At 47.4% G+C, this 19,248-nt stretch overlaps 2 protein-coding genes across 2 annotated transcripts in view; one reads left to right on the top strand and one right to left on the bottom strand.

The window, feature by feature from the left end:
- LOC142578519 (CRISP/Allergen/PR-1-like) overlaps positions 1-19,248 on the top strand; it is a 137,184-nt gene that overhangs the window by 86,332 nt on the left and 31,604 nt on the right. The window contains exon 4 of the mRNA XM_075687897.1: positions 11,516-11,628. Coding sequence (XP_075544012.1) covers positions 11,516-11,628 — 113 coding nt within the window. The remainder of the gene's footprint in view (positions 1-11,515; positions 11,629-19,248) is intronic.
- Positions 3,031-5,332, bottom strand: LOC142580111 (uncharacterized). Its single transcript, XM_075690923.1, has one exon. It carries the CDS (start codon positions 5,118-5,120, stop codon positions 3,813-3,815), a length of 1,308 nt encoding a protein of 435 aa, XP_075547038.1. The 5' UTR covers positions 5,121-5,332; the 3' UTR covers positions 3,031-3,812.

The raw sequence follows: 19,248 nt of genomic DNA on the forward strand, positions 1-19,248 counted from the left end.
TCCTACCCTCCCTTGGCGAAGCAGACCGGCGGCCCGGGCCAGCGGCAGGGCAGCAGCAGCAGCAACTGCAGAAGAAGAGCAGCGGAGTCAAGGTGAGCTGGGGAGCGGGCCCTCCCAAATCGCTAGCCCCGCACTCGAGGCAAAACACCCACAAACAAAACAACAACATGCAGGCAAACTACTGTAGAATCATGGCGGAAAACAAGGCGCTAAAGCGAGAGCTAGAGCTCAGCCGTGAGGAGACGCGCCTGCTTAAGGAAAGAATTGACGACCTAATAAGGGAGATGCAATGACAAAGGCAGGCAGGGTGTTCGCCCGTCAGGTCGCCGCCGCCGCCAGCCGAGCAACCCGCACAACAGCAACAATCAGAAGAGCAGAGCTTCAAAGATGAAATGCGCAATTTCATGGCAGCTATGCAGAACCAAGTCCAACAAATACAGCAGAAGGTAGCGCTGCAAGATGAGAGCTGCCGTAATTACGTGAATAGTCAAAACACCCAGAAAACCATTAACGATGCCACAGGAAGGCTATATTACGAAAGAAAAGCTGGATCAGAAGCCCAGGGGCAAATGCTTGTAACTCCGCAACATAGCAGGACAAAACAAATTACAGATATGTCAATGGAACTGCAGGGGTTTCAGGCGCAAGCAGGGATTCCTGCAGCAATTCATTTATACCACAGGCACACCACCAGATATAATTATACTTCAAGAAACTAATTGCACACCCATGCTGCGAGGGTACAAGTGCCAAGAGAGCGGACAAACCGCAACCCTCGTTAGCAACAAAATTATAGCCATAGCCCATGACGAGATTGAGGATACACAGATTGAACACGTAATAACAGAGGTTATACCTAAGAAGAAAAGGAAAGCCAGGAGCACTTTCATAGTAAACCTATACAGCCCCCCAAGGCAGAAGAAAGCAGACTTCATTTATTTATTTATTTATTGTCATACTCTCAAGGCCCGGAGGCATTACAGAGAGGAGTGGTGATTAGTACAAACATATTCGTTAACAATATTCTTGAAGTTTGTGGCGTCAGAAATGGCAGTGACGGAGGCAGGGAGGCGGTTCCAGTCATTCGTCGTTTTTGGTATAAAGGAATCAAAATAAACGTTCGTGCGACAAGTTGGGACTTCAACCTTAAAACGATGATCCGTGCGTGACGATATGTATGATGGAGGGGAGATTAGTTCATCCTTAAGTGTTTCGTTAGAGTAATAGATCTTGTGAAAAAGGCATAGGCGAAAGTATTTACGACGTAACTCTAGGTTAGGCAAGTCAAGGGTTAGTTTCATTGATGAGACACTTGCATGACGAGAATAATTCGAAAGAATAAAACGAGCAGCTCGGTTTTGAATGGATTCGATGGTGTTCTTTAGCTTTAGAGTAGAAGGGTCGAAAATGGAGCATGCATATTCAAGTTTAGGCCTCACTAAGGATTTGTACAGAAATAACTTGACAGCTACAGATGCCGATGAAAAATTACGCCGTAAAAACCCAAGCATGCGATTAGCGTTACCGTAAATGTAATTTATATGAATATTCCATGTAAGATTGTGCGTAATGTAGATACCAAGATATTTATATGATGATACATTTTCTACAGGTATGTTGTTAATATTGTACGTAGGAAGGGTGGTATTTCTTACAACACGGGACACACGCATCGCCTTACATTTATTAGAATTGAGCTTCATTTGGGATCTAGCACACCATGATGTTACTATGCCAATGTCTGATTGAAGAGTATCGCAGTCGCCAGAGTTAGAAATGACACGATAGAGAACACAGTCATCGGCGAATAACTTAATTGATGATTTAATTTGGTCTGGGAGGTCGTTAATATAAATTAGAAATAATAATGGTCCTAGAACCGAGCCTTGCGGTACACCGGAGGTTACTCGACCAGTGGAAGAGAAGTATTCGTTAGCATAAACAAATTGGGAACGGTTAGACAAAAAACACTTGATCCAAGCAAGCACGTTAGGATCAATGTTGAGGTTACTTAATTTGGTTAAAAGTAATTCGTGTGAAACAGTATCGAATGCTTTGGCGAAGTCTAAAAAAATGCAGTCAATAATAATGTTAGCATCCATCGCCTGGAATAAATCATTAGTGAATGACAAAAGCTGTGTTTCGCAGGAATAGTATTTTCTAAATCCATGTTGGTAGGGGGTAAAAAATAGGTTTGACTCGAGAAATGAAACCAGGTGTGAGTAAATTATGTGCTCCATTAATTTGCAGGGAACGCTGGTTAGGGATATGGGTCTGTAATTAAGTGGGGAGTACCGACTGCCAGACTTATGTACGGGAATCACCATCCCTGCCTTCCAATCATTCGGAAGGATGGTGATTTGAAGTGACTGAGCAAAGATTTCGCTCAGAATTATAGATGAATAAGTAATAGTTCCCTTAAGAAATTTCGTGTTGATACCATCTACTCCACTGCATGCAGAAACTTTTGAGGTCTGTATCAACTTTACAACGCCATCAAAGTCAATGGTAATAGGAAGCATTGGAAAATAATGCACATCAGGAAAAACAGCGCTTGCGCACAGCACAGAATCCGAAAATACAGAGATGAACGCGTCATTCAACACTTCACAACAGACACTCCGATCGACAGGTTCGTTGTTAAGGTCACACAGCTCAATGGCACTAGATTTTTTACCGTTGACCACACTCCAAAATTTCTGTGGGTTGTCTTTCAAAAAAGAAGGCAACGTGTGCTCATAAAATGTTGTTTTGGACTCTGCTACAGCATTCTTGTAGTCGCTCAGTGCTAGTGTGTAAGCATTCCAACGATCATGATTGCCAGTTAATTTTGCTCGTCGGAAAAGCCTTTTCTTTTTGTTCAGTAAACGTTTAAGACGCGAGTTGAACCAGGGTGCGCGAGAATTAGAATAAATACGTTTTTGCGGGATGTACCGGTTAATTAGGGAGTTGGCTTTCTCTTTGAATATTGACCAGTTTTCTTCAACCGATCGAGTGTGGAAACTTGGAATGTAGTCAGCGATGAAAGTTTCTAGTTCGTTATTAATTGCGGCAAAATCAGCATTTTTGTAATCACGTATAACTTTCGACGAATTAACAGATGGGATGGTTAACATCAAATTACACTGGATTATACAATGATCGCTAATACCCGGTAGGTAAGTTAGGGGCGAAACAAATTCCGGGGATGTAGTAAGGATTAAATCTAGGATATTAGCCGAGTGTGCAGAACATCGAGTAGGCTTCAGGACAAGCTGGTGCAGGTTAAAATCGAGGCAAAGGCTGATGAATTCGGAATATTCAGAACAACACTCTTGGGTTGAAGGGGGATCAGTATGCCAGTTAATGCCAGGAAAGTTAAAGTCCCCAAGGAGTATTAGTGGCGTGGAAGGGAACCGTAAAATTAAACTATTTAAGGCATCGTGAAGGTCTGAACAAAATGTGTTAGGTGAGGAAGGGGGCCTGTAAACGACGCAAATGATAAAATTTTTGCGTTCGAAGCCTACGCGCGTGCACACTAGCTCTAATGGCGACGCAAGCTCAATTGCAGCAGCGGTAATCGAATCACGAACACCGATAAGTACACCGCCACCACACCGCACATCACGATCATGTCGATAGAAACGGTAAACACCCTGGCATTCCAAAATTTCACGGTCTTCAATTTTGCTAGAAAGCCATGTCTCTGTCAGGATAACAATATCTGCACTGCACGTGTCGACGACAGAAGATAAAGCATCCCGCTTGTTGCATACGCTGCGAATATTTGAATACAGAAGAGAAATATTTTTTGCCACCGGACCATGACTCCGCTATGTTTGTGAATTGCTAGGGCCATCAGAAGGTGCATTTGGGACAGAATTTGTCGAACGAAGCTCGTTTGTGTGGATTTCGCAGACTCGATCAGTTACCGGACAGTAAACGTAAGTTTTTTTGTCGATTTGTAGACGGTTAAGCCGTAACACATATTTCTGTCCGCTAGCCTTTCCGAATTCAATCAATTTTTTCTGTGACAAGCGTGTGGCGCGGCAGAAGTCTTCGCTAACAGAAATGCCAGAACCTTTGAATTTTTTTCGCTCAGTGAAAACCTTTTGCTTAAGTTTTGAGGACGAGAATTTTACGATTATGGGCCGGTGCTTATTTACTGCATAGGTACCCAGCCTGTGGGCGCGGGAAATGGCTTCATCTATTAAAGTTATCTGTAGTAAATTGGTAAGGCAGTTTCGAATTTTAGTTTCCGATTCGGACCAGTTCTCAGCTGGGACGTCAGGAATCCCGTAGAATATAAGGTTGTCACGGCGAGAGCGGTCTTCCAGCTCGTCCAACCGAGAAGTTATTGTTGCAGTTTGGTCTCGCACAGCTTCATCGACTACTCTCGGTAGATCAACACCATTCTGATTTGCTTCATATGATTCCACCAGGGATTCAACTGTTGCGAGCCTACTGGCTAAGCTGGAAACTTTTTCCTCAAGTTTTTGCTGATTAGCTCGGACCTCTGATAGCATCCCTATTACCTCGGTATGGCGTGCGTCACTTTTAGCCGACAAGGCCGCAATGGCGTCTAGAATCTCCTTTTGAGGACCAGGGTTCTGTTCCACATCCCCAGCTAACATAAGCAACTTAACAACATATATACACTCAAAAAAATCACAAAGAATCACCAGTGGGCCTGGGAAGAGCAGCAGACAGATATTACTGGATCGCTTAGCGTGCAACGACGGGTGTTTACCAACCTGTACAACAAACAAGAACGGGTTTTGAAGCGGTTGCATGGCTGCCGCTCCGTCCAGCCCACTGAAGTGGCCCGATGAAAGCGTCGCTCTTAAGTACATCCGGCTGACTGGTGTCGTAGGCGATGGGAATGGCCAGCCAAGTCGGGGCACGATGTACACCGCGTCAAGGGTTGATGATGTGGCGTTTCCGCCATAGTGTTGATCTCTGACGTAACATGGTGATAGAGGCAGGACGATAGCCTCGCAAAAGGAATCCAAGGGCTGCCATGTGCCGAGGAACGCCAGAATCTGTACAACAAACAAGAACGGGTTTTGAAGCGGTTGCATGGCTGCCGCTCCGTCCAGCCCACTGAAGTGGCCCGATGAAAGCGTCGCTCTTAAGTACATCCGGCTGACTGGTGTCGTAGGCGATGGGAATGGCCAGCCAAGTCGGGGCACGATGTACACCGCGTCAAGGGTTGATGATGTGGCGTTTCCGCCATAGTGTTGATCTCTGACGTAACATGGTGATAGAGGCAGGACGATAGCCTCGCAAAAGGAATCCAAGGGCTGCCATGTGCCGAGGAACGCCAGAATCTGTACAACAAACAAGAACGGGTTTTGAAGCGGTTTCATGGCTGCCGCTCCGTCCAGCCCACTCTTCTCCGGGGCGAGCAAGCTGGCCGGGTAAAACACCCTAATTATAGCGGGAGATTTTAACGCTAAGAGTCCGAGCTGGGGCTACCCCAAAGACGAAAAGGGGAGAAATATCTGTGTAGCTGCAGAGAGCATGAGATGCGAGCTCCTTACGGATGAGAATCAACCAACTAGACAGGGCAACAGCGTTAGCCCATACACGTGTCCCGACCTAACCTTCGTCAAAGGAGCAAAGCAAGTGGAATGGAAAAACCTGCTAGAAAAACTTGGCAGTGACCATCATATTATAAAAATAAGCACCGTAGCAGAAAATGTCAAGAGGAAGATTGGCACAGCTCGACTCACGGATTGACACGCCTTTAGACACCACTGCCGGCAGCTGGAGGGCAACAGGCAACATCACCTCGATAGGGGAATTGTGCCAACAACTTAAACACAGGAGATGTATACCAAGGAGGTAGATCGAACCGAAGAAACACCAGAGGTACACAAGCGGCTACTCCAGCTATGGGAGGTAAGACGCGGTCTCACCGGAAGGTGGAAAAGGCAGAAATTTAATAAGAAGTTACAGAAGAAAATAGCTGCGGTAACACTTCAAGCAGAAGAGTACGCAACACACCTAACCAGGCAAGGGTGGCAACAGTTCAGCACCTCGCTGAATGGGACACTTAGCACGGCTAAAACATGGCGTATTCTTAAGGCTTAATGGACCCTACCAAGACTAAAGCAGAAAGCGGCAAAGCAATTCAAAGGCTAGTGCACCAATATCAGGGAACAGACGAGCAGCTCCTCGATGAAGTCAGAACCAAATGCTACGGTACTGACGAGCCCAAGGGATATGAAGGACATTATCTCGGAGAAGAAAACTCAGATATAGACAAGCCTATCACCAGAGAGGAAGTCACTGCGGCAATGAGAGCCATCACGAAAAACACAGCGGCAGGAGCAGATCGAATTAGGAACTCTCTCATAAGGAACCTAAGCGATGAGGCAGTAGACCAGCTGACGGCCTACCTCAACAGGCTTTGGGAAGAAGGATACCAGCCGAGTGGAAGCATGCTGTGGTAGTCATGATTCCCAAACCAGGGAAGAAGCTGCAGATCGAGAATATCAGACCAATCTCCCTCACTTCTTGCCTGGGAAAACTATACGAGAGGATCGTCACGAAACGCATCCAGCAACACCTAGAAAACAAGAGGCTCTACCCAGACACCATGTTCGGCTTCAGGGCGAACCTCTCGACGCAGGACGTGCTTCTGCAATTTAAAGAAGAGGTCCTGGAGACAATGCCCAAGAATGGGGAAAACGTAGTCATGGCACTTGATATAAAAGGTGCTTTTGACAACGTCAGCCACGCCGCTATAATGGAGGGACTAAATAACACCAACTGCGGGAGAATAATCCATGACTATGTCAAAGACTTCTTGACCAACAGAACGGCCACAGTGGGACTAGGGGAATTGAGGAGTGATGGCTTCACCACCAGAAGCAAAGGCACACACACCCCAAGGCTCGGTCATCTCGCCCATACAATGTGGCGATGATCGGCCCAGCAGAAAGACTCAGCAGAATCCAGGGCATCCAGCACGCTATGTACGCTGACGACATCACGGTCTGGGTGAACCATGGATCCCTGGGAGAGAAACAGGAGAAGCTGCAACAAGTAGCAAGCTGCATAGAAAAATACGTGAAGGAAAGAGGAATAGCCTGCTCTACAGAGAAGTCTGAGATACTGAGGGTAGGAAGGCACTCCACTGATGCACCAAATCAATTCATATTTTATTCTCCAGCAAGTATCTGGATCTGGATGGACTCGAGGTGAAACTGGAGGGGCAAAACATCCCGGAGAGGAACATGATAAGAGTCTTGGGAATGTGGCTACAAGCAAGCAGGAAATGCAGCCACACGCTCAGACTGCACAGCAAGTCGGCTGAACAGGTAGGCAGAATGATAACCAGAGTCTCCCACCGAAGGCATGGGATGAAAGAAGACGACACGCTAAAACTCGTCAGAAGCCTCCTAGTCAGCAGGGTAATCTACTCGCTGCCATACCACCCCATGATCAAGAGCGAAACGGAACAAGCAGAGACAATCCTGCGGAAGGCCTACAAGACGGCACTCCACCTACCAAGAAACACACCGAACGACAAGCTGCTACAGCTAGGGATTAGCAACACCTTCGCCGAACTGGCAGAAGCACAGCTTGGAGCACAGTTTCACCGACTCAGAGACACGGCTACGGGAAGAGCGCTCCTGACAAGGTTAGGTCGCGACCCAAGGAGGCATCTCGATCGATCCGCCGATATACCCGACGAAATCAGTAAGACTCTGCAGGTCAATCCCATTCTGACAAGCATGGATCCAAATCTCCACGCGGCCAGAAGGCAGGCGCGGGCAGATTACGTGGAAAGGTATTGCGCCAACCTAGAAGACACGGTTTTCACGGATGCAACAGTGTATCCATGGAATAGACATGCAAATTACGTTAAGGCAGCTTCGGTAGTGGTTGACAACGCAGACAAGCTAATCACCTGCGCAACGACACGTAGCGCCAGGATAGTGGAAGCGGAGGAGGTCGCTTTCGCGCTGGCGGCGGCTGAGGGCTATCGAAAAGACAAATCAATGGTCATTTTAACGGATTCAAAAGAGGCATGCAGAAACTACACAAAGGGTAGAATCTGCAGGGCTGCCTTAGCTATCCTCCGCAAGGTAGAACATCTCAGACACACCGCAACCCACAAACTAATCTGGATTCCGGCACACACGGGGATAGAAGGAAATGAAAGGGCAGACAGCTTGGCTCGCGAGATCACGTACCGAGTCGAGCGGCCACACGCCCTGGGACAGCACTTCACCGTGGAGATCGGCTATCCAGAGTTACTGAACTACCACAGAGGCAAGAGAATTAGATACTCCCCGCCACACGAAGCCTTAACACAGCAAGAAGCAGCTAGTTGGCGGAGGCTGCAAACGGGAACCTTCTCTAACTTACATATACTAAGCAAGATGTATCCTACACAATTTAGGAACACATGCCCGTGGTGCGGGGCAACCCCCACGCTTTATCATATAACCTGGGAGTGTAAACGTAACTACACATTCCGCCAACACAAAACCTCGAGTGCGGAGCAGTGGGAGAGCCGGCTCACCAGCTGCGAGCTCGCCGAGGGCAATGGTGCAGCACGCAAGCGAAGCAGCGCGGCTCAGTGGAGCCCTGGACTAGGGGCCCAACCGTGCTAAAAAGGTCAAGCGTCTGCAGCGATGAAGACGAAGACCGAACGCTAAACCCTTAATGGACCAAATAAAGTTTTCTCTCTCTCTCTGCTGATCAACAATATTGTTGGTAACTTAACCGAGGAAGATACATAACAACATGAAGAAATTCAGATATTGAAGCCGCATTTCATGCTACACAGACAAGTGAGGATAACTGAATCGAGCATCGCGATACAACTGCATGCGCACGTCGTCAGCGATGAAGTTATTTGTTCCAAGGTGAAGCATTGCGACTACCGTGCAATGCCTGTAGCCTTTCAGCCGTTGACTAACTAGGTCTTGGGACACCTAGTTCTAGATTCGACTCCCAACAAAGGTTATTGGTTCGAGTACCTTAATTAACTTTAGCTTTATTAACATCAAAGGTCGTGGGTACGACTCCCACCAAAGGTTGAGGGTTCGTTGGCCTTTTGGTCCAGTCACGCCGACTACGCCGGATTTTCTACCTCGCGAGTCATATAATGCTTTCGCATTATTACAATACAAAAGACCAAAATATCCAGAAGGGCTACGACACCATTCCTTCACGTGTTCAAACCAACTCAAGCCACTGTGCCACGCGCATGACAGGCTGCATTAGTTGGTTTACGTACTCGATTGGCATGACTTTTTCGAATGAATTCGTGTCATTTCGTAGGTATGTATGTGCGCTTTAAAATTTGCCACCGGGATTTAAGGACTGTTCAGCTCCGGCAGAAGCTACCCTGAATTCTATACCAGCTGTAGCATGTAGAGTCAAATTTGGCCCAAATGGGCACGGAAAAGCACCGTATAAAACATACAAATCAGAACAAAGAAGAAGCGCTGTTGCATAGCAGTACTGCAAGCAACTGAAATTTCGCGGATGTGCGACGAAACTCAAAGCAGGCGACGGCGCTGAAGTAGAGTTCCCGACATGTGATCTTACTTTTCCCTGCATTGAGGCGCTGACTGCAGGCGGCGCCGCAGAGTGTCCTCGCCCCGAACTGGTCTAAGCGGGACGGGCCGAAAAACGTCAAGCTGCGGTTATCTCACAATTCACTGGGCCCTCAATGACGCCGATGGTTACCCGCCAGTCTCTTCGCGTGCACCATCAAGGTGCGACACATGCAGTCCCATTGGTGACGCTAGCGTTGTGGGACGCCTGGTAGCTGCCACAGCGCTGTTTCTTCTGACCAGCAGGAGTTGTGCGGGCATATCGCGCTCGCGAATGGTATAGTTAGAACACCATGCTAGGAGAACCAAGCCCAAATACGAACCTTGCTATCACTCTGCCCCCTACGCTGTTGTGGGAAAACTGCACAATATTTTCTGTCTCATTTTCCCTTTATTCAATATTTTTATCATTGCACCTACTGTGCCAGGCTGATTTGGCTGACTTCTGTATGCTTACGCATACAGAAGTCAGCCAAGTTTTGCGACAAACAGACCTCGCTAAGTTATACTTCGCATCCACCTCGTGGAATGGAGTCGAAATGTGCATATCTTATAAACAAAGGCCGTTTCAATCGCTTCTTTGCACTGCATCTTTGCTGAACGATTTGTGCTTGAGCCAACTTGACAATTTGTTGCATAAATGGTTGGAAGGTACGCATGTCATTATGAACATCGTGTACTTTGACGATTTGTTAGTTGCTTTAGAGCGCGGTTCCGCAAACTTCCAGCCGCTTGCAGTGCAGATGATAGCCACGTTTGAAGAGTGTCTGAGGCTTCTAGCATTGAAACGGGAGACTGAAAGCGATACTTTCTGGTTTTTCAATATCAGATTGCTTTTTTTCACTCTCATCATGTCTATTGGTGCTACAAATTCCATGCGCATAAGCCACTGTTGCCTTTTTCTTCCACACGCAGCATACTGGTGAAGTGAGGCATTGTACATCGGTGCGTCTGGAACACCTTGTATTGATCTTGCCACCACACCATGGTTAGAGGTTTTAAAGCCCAAATATCCCGTCTTAAGGCCTCGTGTTACGCAGAGGCGTTTATCGTCTCAACTGCGGAGGTAATCCACCGAAAAGGAAAAACTGAGAGCAGCAAAGGACAAGATACCCCACTAAAGACAACGGATAAGCTGGCAAAAAATCCGTCATTCCATAGAAGCACAGGCTTTTCCACCATCTCAAAAAGGTCGGACAGAGAGCTCGAATTCGGGTAGCGTCTTTCGCACTGCTCAAAATTGGCAAGAGTTGTCAGACTAACCATTCCCGTGGAAAAACAGGCCACCATGTGTAATGCCAAACACGGGAAAAGCTATGTGGATTGTGCACGTGGAGTCTTTTACAGGATACCTCTCTCATGCGGCGATTGTTACGTGGGCCAGGTAGGTAGATATCTTAACGACCACCTTCAAGAACACGCGAACAACTTTCGGAACGATAAAGATGGCTTCTTTGCACAGCTGTGCCGTTCATGCGTTTGTTCACCCATATTCCACGACACCATAACATTATAATGCCACAGGAAGGACAGCACCCACATTATCATTGAAACTACGCAGATGACCCATGAGCGCGGCTTATGCGTGAGTACATCTTCCCTGTCCCTATCGGACAAGGGAATGAGCTTCCTTGGAAGTAGCGGTGCGTGCAATAAACGAGATTATAGTTCCTTAACCTTTTTTGTTTTGCCTCTACGTATAATTCCTTCGATAAAAAAGCTTGGTTGTGATTGTTTCGTAGGCTACTTATTTCCGTGTTTTCCCCACACGAACCTCAGCTGGAAGTAGCGCTCATCCTTGTCTGTCTCGTCGTCCGGTTGTTCTCCTGCTTCGCGCTGCCGCTCTCCGCAGCAGTTGAATTCAACTCTGACCACCCACGGCGCAACCTGTGCTCCGAGTACAGTGCTGGAATGCCTAGAGTGGCCAGCTTGCGATTCTGGCTCGTTTCTCGCAGCTCATGTGGGGCGAGACCCGGTTCGTCGGCTGCGGCTACACATTCTACAGGCTGGAGAACGACGACAACGCTAAGAGATACCAGACCACGCAAGTCTGCAACTACGGACCAAGGTATGTATATACTTCCGATACTTCTCAAAAAGAGCGCAGTGAAAACAAAACGTTATATACTTTTTTTTTTGGAAGCGCAGTATTTTAGGGACGCAGGCAAAAAATTCAGCGAATATTACTGTTTAACTCTTTAATTAACCAGAATTTGCTAGATAACTTCATTTAATTAGCAGAAATGTTCGCAAATAAGATTTTCTAATCAAATCGAAAACGAATATCCGAGTAATACAACCTTCGAATATCGAATCGAATGCCGAATACTCTTAATTTCTAAAAAAAATATGATATATGCGGGTCCGTGGAGTCTGTTGGCAACAAAATGCTTACTTCCATTATTTCATACATTTTATGCTATTACCAACTGCATTTCATTTCAGCTAAGAAGCTTGTCAATAGGGAACAAAGAAAAAGTGATTGGATCTGTTTATCCTAAAAAGAAAACAAAGGAACTGCGCATAGCTAGAGGCACACAGTAAAGTGCAGTGATTGTTGACGGAGCTAACTGAAACAGTACACGAGAAGTTGTTTTAAAAGAGTGCCAACATGCATGAGGAGGTAGCTGAAATAGTAAATTGGTCTGCCTATGTCGAGCCAGTGAATTCGCAGGCTGCGCAAGGCGAGACAAACTGTTGTGCAGGAGTGATCTCGTCCACGAATTTGTTCAGCAACTGGTTCGTCATGGCAACAACCACGGCTTTCTTGCACTACAATTATTCCTAGGAGCGTCCACTCGCGTCCGTCTTTCTCACTGTAGACTGCTAGAATTTTTTCGTCCTTAATGTTACTCTAACGAAGCGAATGTTCGACCACTCCAAATGGTGATTTCCTGAATCGAACATCAAATACTATTTGATTCATATACGAAATTTTAAATATTCGTATCGCCTTAATAATCAGCCTATAGTACCTTTTGCAGTTGATTAGCCGAAGTCCCGTCCGTGCTCAAGACATGTTAATTGCAAGAAAAACTTGAGTTACCTTTGCCATGTCAGTAGCTAAATTTTACCACAAGGCATGATATGATTGAAATACTTTTACTGCTTAGCATGTCAGAAAGGGTACTTTCTTAATTCTGTATTTCTTTTTTTTTTTTTTTTGTGCCGCAACCACCGTCTGTTCACGAGGCACGCTGTAGTGGGGGACTCTGGATCAATGTCGACCACCTGTGTATTGTCAATCTGAACCCCAATGCGCGGTACACCAGCTCCCGTGTATTTCTCCCCCATCGAAACGCGACCGCCCTGGCCGGGAATCGAACAGGTGGCCTCGTGCTTAGCCTCGCAAAGCTTTCTAGTAAGGTCGAAAGGCCAATGCATTTAGCCACAAGTTTCCCTGCTATTTTCAAACAATATCCCAGCAAATCTTTGTTCAAATAAAAGCTAAAATTACGTCATTTTTTCTTTACTTTCGTACCCCTTTTGTCACGACCTTGTTTCATGTATACAACAGGAACAACGCGTCCACATCCTTTGCGTATGCCTCATTGGTATAAAGCACTGTTCTAGCTTCAATTTTTCCGTTGCAAGAATTTTCTTGAAATAAACAAAATAATTAATTAGTCATGTTTACTTGATCCAATAAAGGATTGCCTCTTTAAAATCAATGGTGAACGAACTGTTTAAACAACGGTATATTAGATACATACTTGTTAGCCTCTTGCTGCAAGACGCAAGAATTGCTATCTTGCGCTTTATATAGATGCCTTTGCTCACTTTGGGGGGGGCGCAATTTTTTAATAATTGTCACAATGAACTTTTATTAATGTAAAACGTATGATCCGGTATTTTGTATCACTTGCATAACACACATTTGCACAAATACCATTATTTATTTTACTGTAACCCAATTGTAATCAATCTTAACTTGTAACTCAATTTGTAACTCAATCTTTTAGTTATCTTTTAACATTGTGCGTACTTCGTATTTTATCAATTCACTGTTTTCTAGTTTCGATATATTTAAAGTGGCAGGAAACGCAAGCGAAAGGCCATGTACAAGTTCTACGAGCACAAGATAGGCAACGCTGAGCAAGATGGGATGCGGCTCTCGCTAGAGCTCTTCGTCGTCGTCCCTGGGATTTCCTGTCACCTGAAACTGCCCCGTAGCATTACCCCGGCAGCAAAAGCGCCGTTCCAGTGGTGCTAGAGGTCAACGTGGAGAGTACAATGGCACGGCTTGAGCCGAAAAACGCGGACAAAACTGGAAGGCATTGAGGATACCGTCGCAAAAGACACCGGGGCTATCTCACATGTCACTTCAGTCACCTGGCGCCACACACGGTGAGGGCAGGCGCAGCGGGGAAGGAGTTTCTCGGACAAGCCCGCTTGGCCGTGGCGGGGACCAGAGGAGCACATGTCAAGCAGGCAAAAAGTTAGCTGCGCGGTGGCAGTGAGTGTGCTTCTGGCTGGCTTGGAACGCAATGAGCCGAGTGAGGACAACCTGTCGTGCGTGATCGGCCCGTGCAGTGGCGCCATGCGCGTACTCGCTGTAGCCGGTGACGTAGAAAAGAGCGGCACGGTATCCAGTGATAACCTCGGTTCTCGGCCCCATCAGACACATAAAAGGGCCAGCCGTGTCGTGCCCAGAGGAGTTGCAGGCAAACGTTGCACATGGTAAGGCATAGCCCCACTCACTATGATCAGCGGAGACATAGATGGCGAACATCTCTATCAACGTATCATTCAAGCTCTCGGCCAAACCATTCCTGCTGGAAATGATAGGACGTGATCAGCTTATGCTACATAGCACATGATTAGACGATGTCATCGATAACTCACGACAAAAAATCACGGCGGCGATCTGTGAGTAACTGACGTGGAACACCATGATGCAAAAAAGGAAAGAATAATGAGCCATTCCACTGTGTGAAGGTGCGCAGTCCTGAGCTACCAACGAAGCTGTGTAAGTCTGGACAAAGAGGTAACACCAAATTTTGAACAAAGGTACGAACACATTTATTTTTTTAAAGCGAAGCTGTCCTTGCCCCTTCCTTCGACTTTCCCACTGTTGCTGCTGCTGTCAAGCACAGCGCATCGGATGGCGGAGGGGGTGATTGAATGCGTGTGCATATAGGACAGACGCGAGACAGAGAGGAAAGGTGATGCTAGAAACTCGTTTTCACGCCACTGCGTCGAATGTGCGCAATGTCCTTTAGAGCTCCCTGGCCATCGCCACCTTAGCCTCTTGACAGCTGTAGTTATACGTGACTCCCCTTAGAAAAATTGCAGAAACTGCAGCGCATCTCTTTCTACTAACGTACGAGTCCAGAAGGGACGTGGAACTGTACGAAGGAGGGAGGAGTAGAGGCAATTCCCATACAAGCGAGGGGGGGGGGTGACGTGGGAAGGCAAGCAAACCCTACTACTATACGACGGCGGTTACGGGGAAGCTCAATAAGCTTATGTTCAAAGTACGGAGCAGTACGTTGACGCTAGTTAATTTTCTTTCCCTTTTTCCTCTGGTAGCTTCAACGCTAGTCAAGGAGGGAAGGTGTTGAAGGTCCGAAGACGGCGCCCCTCGATGATTCGAGTGCACGGTGGCAGCGCGAAAGAAGAGCCGTTGTCCAACGAAGTGACGTTTTATTCAAACGCCGAGGCGTCTGTCCGAGTCCAAGACCGAAGCTCCGCTCCCCCTCCACACAACCAAACATGACTTTTTAAGCCCTCAGTTGTACAAAGGAGTCGCAAACCAGCCATTCACACGTGCGAGTTCACATCATTGTAACCAATAGCACAACCACCTTCGTGCCGCACACGGCATTGGCGGAAACAGTGGCACTCTTTACAACACGCCAGGACATAAGATTTCTCAAATACACGTGCCACCTCCCTCTCCCCTACGTTGGGCTCCGAGTATCGGCCCCTGATATCTTCCTCTTTTCACCTGCAAGCGGCCGCCATGTAAACTGCCGGGAATGTTTCCGTGAAATCACGGATTATTGACTGCATATCCGCCGGACAGCGGGCTACCCTGCCAGTACTGAGAAAGCTGTCTCCCGTGCAGCTGTGTCCCGGTTCGCTTGAAATCCAAACAGCATAATTGGGACCCGATGGCGATCGCACACAAAAGCATCCATCGGCCGTTGCCGGCTAAGTGGTTTAACCACCCGCCGCGGTTGCTCAGTGGCTATGGTGTTGGGCTGCTGAGCACGAGGTCGCGGGATCGAATCCCGGCCACGGCGGCCGCATTTCGATGGGGGCGAAATGCGAAAACACCCGTGTGCTTAGATTTAGGTGCACGTTAAAGAACCCCAGGTGGTCAAAATTTCCGGAGTCCTCCACTACGGCGTGCCTCATAATCAGAAAGTGGTTTTGGCCCGTAAAACCCCAAATATTATTATTAAGTGGTTTAAAGCTACCGCCATTTTCACGGGCATTCTTAGAAGGCGCACAGGGATGCCAAACATCAAACCGGCTGGGCAGAGTCGCGTCGCCCAATTTCCGTGGCCGAGACGGTCGACGGGACATTTGGGAAGCGAATGGGCATTAGCGGTGGCGGTGACCTCAAGCACCCCCCTACTTTCATCTTCACGCTCGTCTCCCCGAACGCTCCCTTCAGCTCGGGCCGTCTACCCTTTTGTTCCGAGCGAGGGTGCAGATCTAGTGTCTTTTCTACGGTGCAGCCACTAATCCGTTTTATCTTCACGCGTGAGTGTTGCCCGCGTCCCCTCTTCGCGGAACCCACATGCGTGCCTCATTTCCGGTTATTGGCCGATACAGCAGGTGTGAGCTCGTCCTGCGCTTTGCTGTAGTCGCCTAAACTGGACCACAAGACAACAGCAAGGTCAAGTCCCTAATCTCAAACTGACTTTGCTATTTATGAAAAATAAACACTATGCAAATATGCCAAGTGAACAAACTACGCAGGGCGTGCAGAAGCAGAGCCGCATTAATTAAAGTACACCTCAGGGACCAGGCGACACTACGGAAGAGGTCGCCCGTGATATCACCCCTTCTGTGCCCGCCGCGGTAGCTTTGCGGCTACGGCATTGCTAGAGGTCGCGGATTTTATCCCCACCGTGGCAGCCGCATTTCGACGGTGGCGAAATAAAAAAAAAACTCACGTGCACTTAGATTTTGGGACAAGTTGAAGAGCATCACAGCGTCATAATTTATCAGGAGTCCGCCACTACTGCGTGCCGCCTAACCCCATTGTGGTTTTGGCACGTACAGTCCCATAATACAATTCAAGTTTAATACTTCTGCCACAATGCGATGTGCCATGTGAACTAATTACTGTGCTCAATCCTCTCAGAGGTTATGAAATATGAATTGCAACAACGCCTCAAGCAAACACCTCTCCCTACATGTTCTGTGTACTACGCAGACAAACAGCACTGGAGCCCGCAAGGTAACGTTGAACATCAACTCACCACACTCGTGTTAGACTAAGCGTTGAAGAAATTAAGCTTTACCGTAAACATCACCCGCTAATTCTCATCAATCAAAGCATCCAGCATGGAAAGCTTCGCTTAATTCTATTCACACAGTGCGTGGGATCTGCATATTTTTTTTATCAGTGGTCGTCATGACGAAGATTTATCTTTATGCATTCGTGTTATGCATTCGTTATACACATTCGTTATACACATTCGTTATACACATTCGTTATATACACTCGTGCTTTCATTTCGCCATATACTGAGGCAAAGAATTTGACACCGAAATCGCCGCACCGACTGGCTAGCATGGTCAGCGCCTTCGCAGAGGGAGGATCAGTGTGGGAACGCTAGCATGATGAGCGGCAATGGAGCCAGCTGTGGAAGACGACGGCGAAGGCGCAAGTTATACATTGAAGCAAGGAATTTGAGACTAAAATCACAGCACCGACTGGTAGTGGGCTAGTGCCGTCAGCGCTTTCGCTATAGTGCCGTCAGGCCCTATAGGAACGCTGGCATGAGCGCCATCGGAACGAGCTGTGGAAGACGACGACCACTAACGCGGGAGCAGTGGCACGAGCCATCGCTGATGATGTTAGTATTTGCTCGCACACATGGAAATTTTACGGAACCTTAGCTATAAACAGCTTCACTGTAAGGACACCGCTGAGAAGAAAATTTGCGACGTCACTCGCGCAGCTCGTAGGGAGCACTCGGGTAATGGCATACCGCAAGTTCCGTGCCTACGGCGACCCACTTCTTCGCTGAGGTAGATGTAGGGAGAGGAGCAAGGAGGTCGACCCAACACAAAGCGGCAACATAACGCCTAACGAAGCGGGCAAGACCTGGCCCGCTCATAAGTGCCGTATGTGTGGGAGACTCCCAGATGTCCTGTGCTTGGCGCGTTGGGGAGCTGGCGCTAAACAGTAAAACGCAGGCATTTCGGTAGGACGAGCCGTACTTCATGGTCGCCAGGCAGAAAGTTCCGTTGATATTGTGCACCATCCTGGAGAACGAACATGCGCATGGATGCGTCAGGAGGCCTGAATTGAAGGAGATTCATGAACGTCCACAGGAAGACATCACGATGCTGCTCGTTGCGAATGTGGAAACACTCAGAGATGGATAAGACGCAGTGGATAAGACTCAGTGTGTACAACGTCAGTTTTGTCACCGTCCTCGCTCGAGCTGACTTGGAGACCCAGAAGGGTCTCTTATTCTAGGCTTAGCGTACAGCAACAGCCAATGGAGTCCTGGACTAGGCACCCACCCATCCCGCTCCCTTACCTTTCCTATCTATTAAATAAAGTTCTCAATCAATCAATCAACGGGATAACACGCCGAACAGTCAGCGTATTTGTAGAGGCAGCTGGGCTTGGACGTTATTAAGTACGATTATTCTTGAAAATGTAATATCCACCGAGCAAGCAGTCGCGTTGGGTCTTTCAGCTAACCATGATGATCACTAACCACAGAAAGGGACCGACCGTATAAGTAAGGGCAAAATTTGACAACACCCTAGTAAGACATTCCCGCTCTATAATAAAATAGTTACGTTGTGCTTCAGATAGACGTCTGGCGTATGCAATAACGTGGCCAAGGCCTCGTTGTCGTTCAACAAACACTACTCCCATGCCGTGACCAACTGGCGTCTCCTTGCACCTTGACAGCTGCGGCTGGATCAAAACATGCCAGAACAAGCGGCTTTCTGAGGCTTGTGACAAGCTCGGTGAAGGCGATGACTTGTTGAGGACTCCATGAAAAATAGGCGTTTTCCTTGAGAAGGTCTTTGACAAAGTACTGTCTTTGACAAAGCGATGAAAATACAAGCATGCCCTAGATAGCTGCGCACGTCTTTGACCGAGTGAAGAACCGGAAGAACAATGATTATTGCTCTAAACGCTGTTCAATATGACTGTGACGGCGTCTGCATCCATAGCCGATATGGCCACTTGAGGATAAATTACAAAAAGGCTGAGTACAAACATCATTTACCGAATACAATGCTAATATGGAAATTACAGCACCGCTGTGACATGGATACAATATCAGCAGTAATTCGCGAGTACGATATCATTATGGTGACTGGTAGCTGGCCGAAATTTTGAGCGACGGTGCAATATTTGGCAGGCATTTAATCAAGCCATATATAATGTTCCAAATCTGTGCTCTAACAAAGGATATTGTATGACGGCGTTAAACATTGCGGACTATGAGCAGATTACAATTTTTTGCACCGCCTA

Source organism: Dermacentor variabilis, chromosome 4 (genome assembly GCF_050947875.1).
Source record: "Dermacentor variabilis isolate Ectoservices chromosome 4, ASM5094787v1, whole genome shotgun sequence".
Classification (NCBI taxonomy): domain Eukaryota; kingdom Metazoa; phylum Arthropoda; class Arachnida; order Ixodida; family Ixodidae; genus Dermacentor; species Dermacentor variabilis.

Bases quoted from the DNA above. Each gene is read 5' to 3' on its own strand.
- LOC142580111 (XM_075690923.1), bottom strand. From the start codon at position 5,120: ATGTACTTAAGAGCGACGCTTTCATCGGGCCACTTCAGTGGGCTGGAC.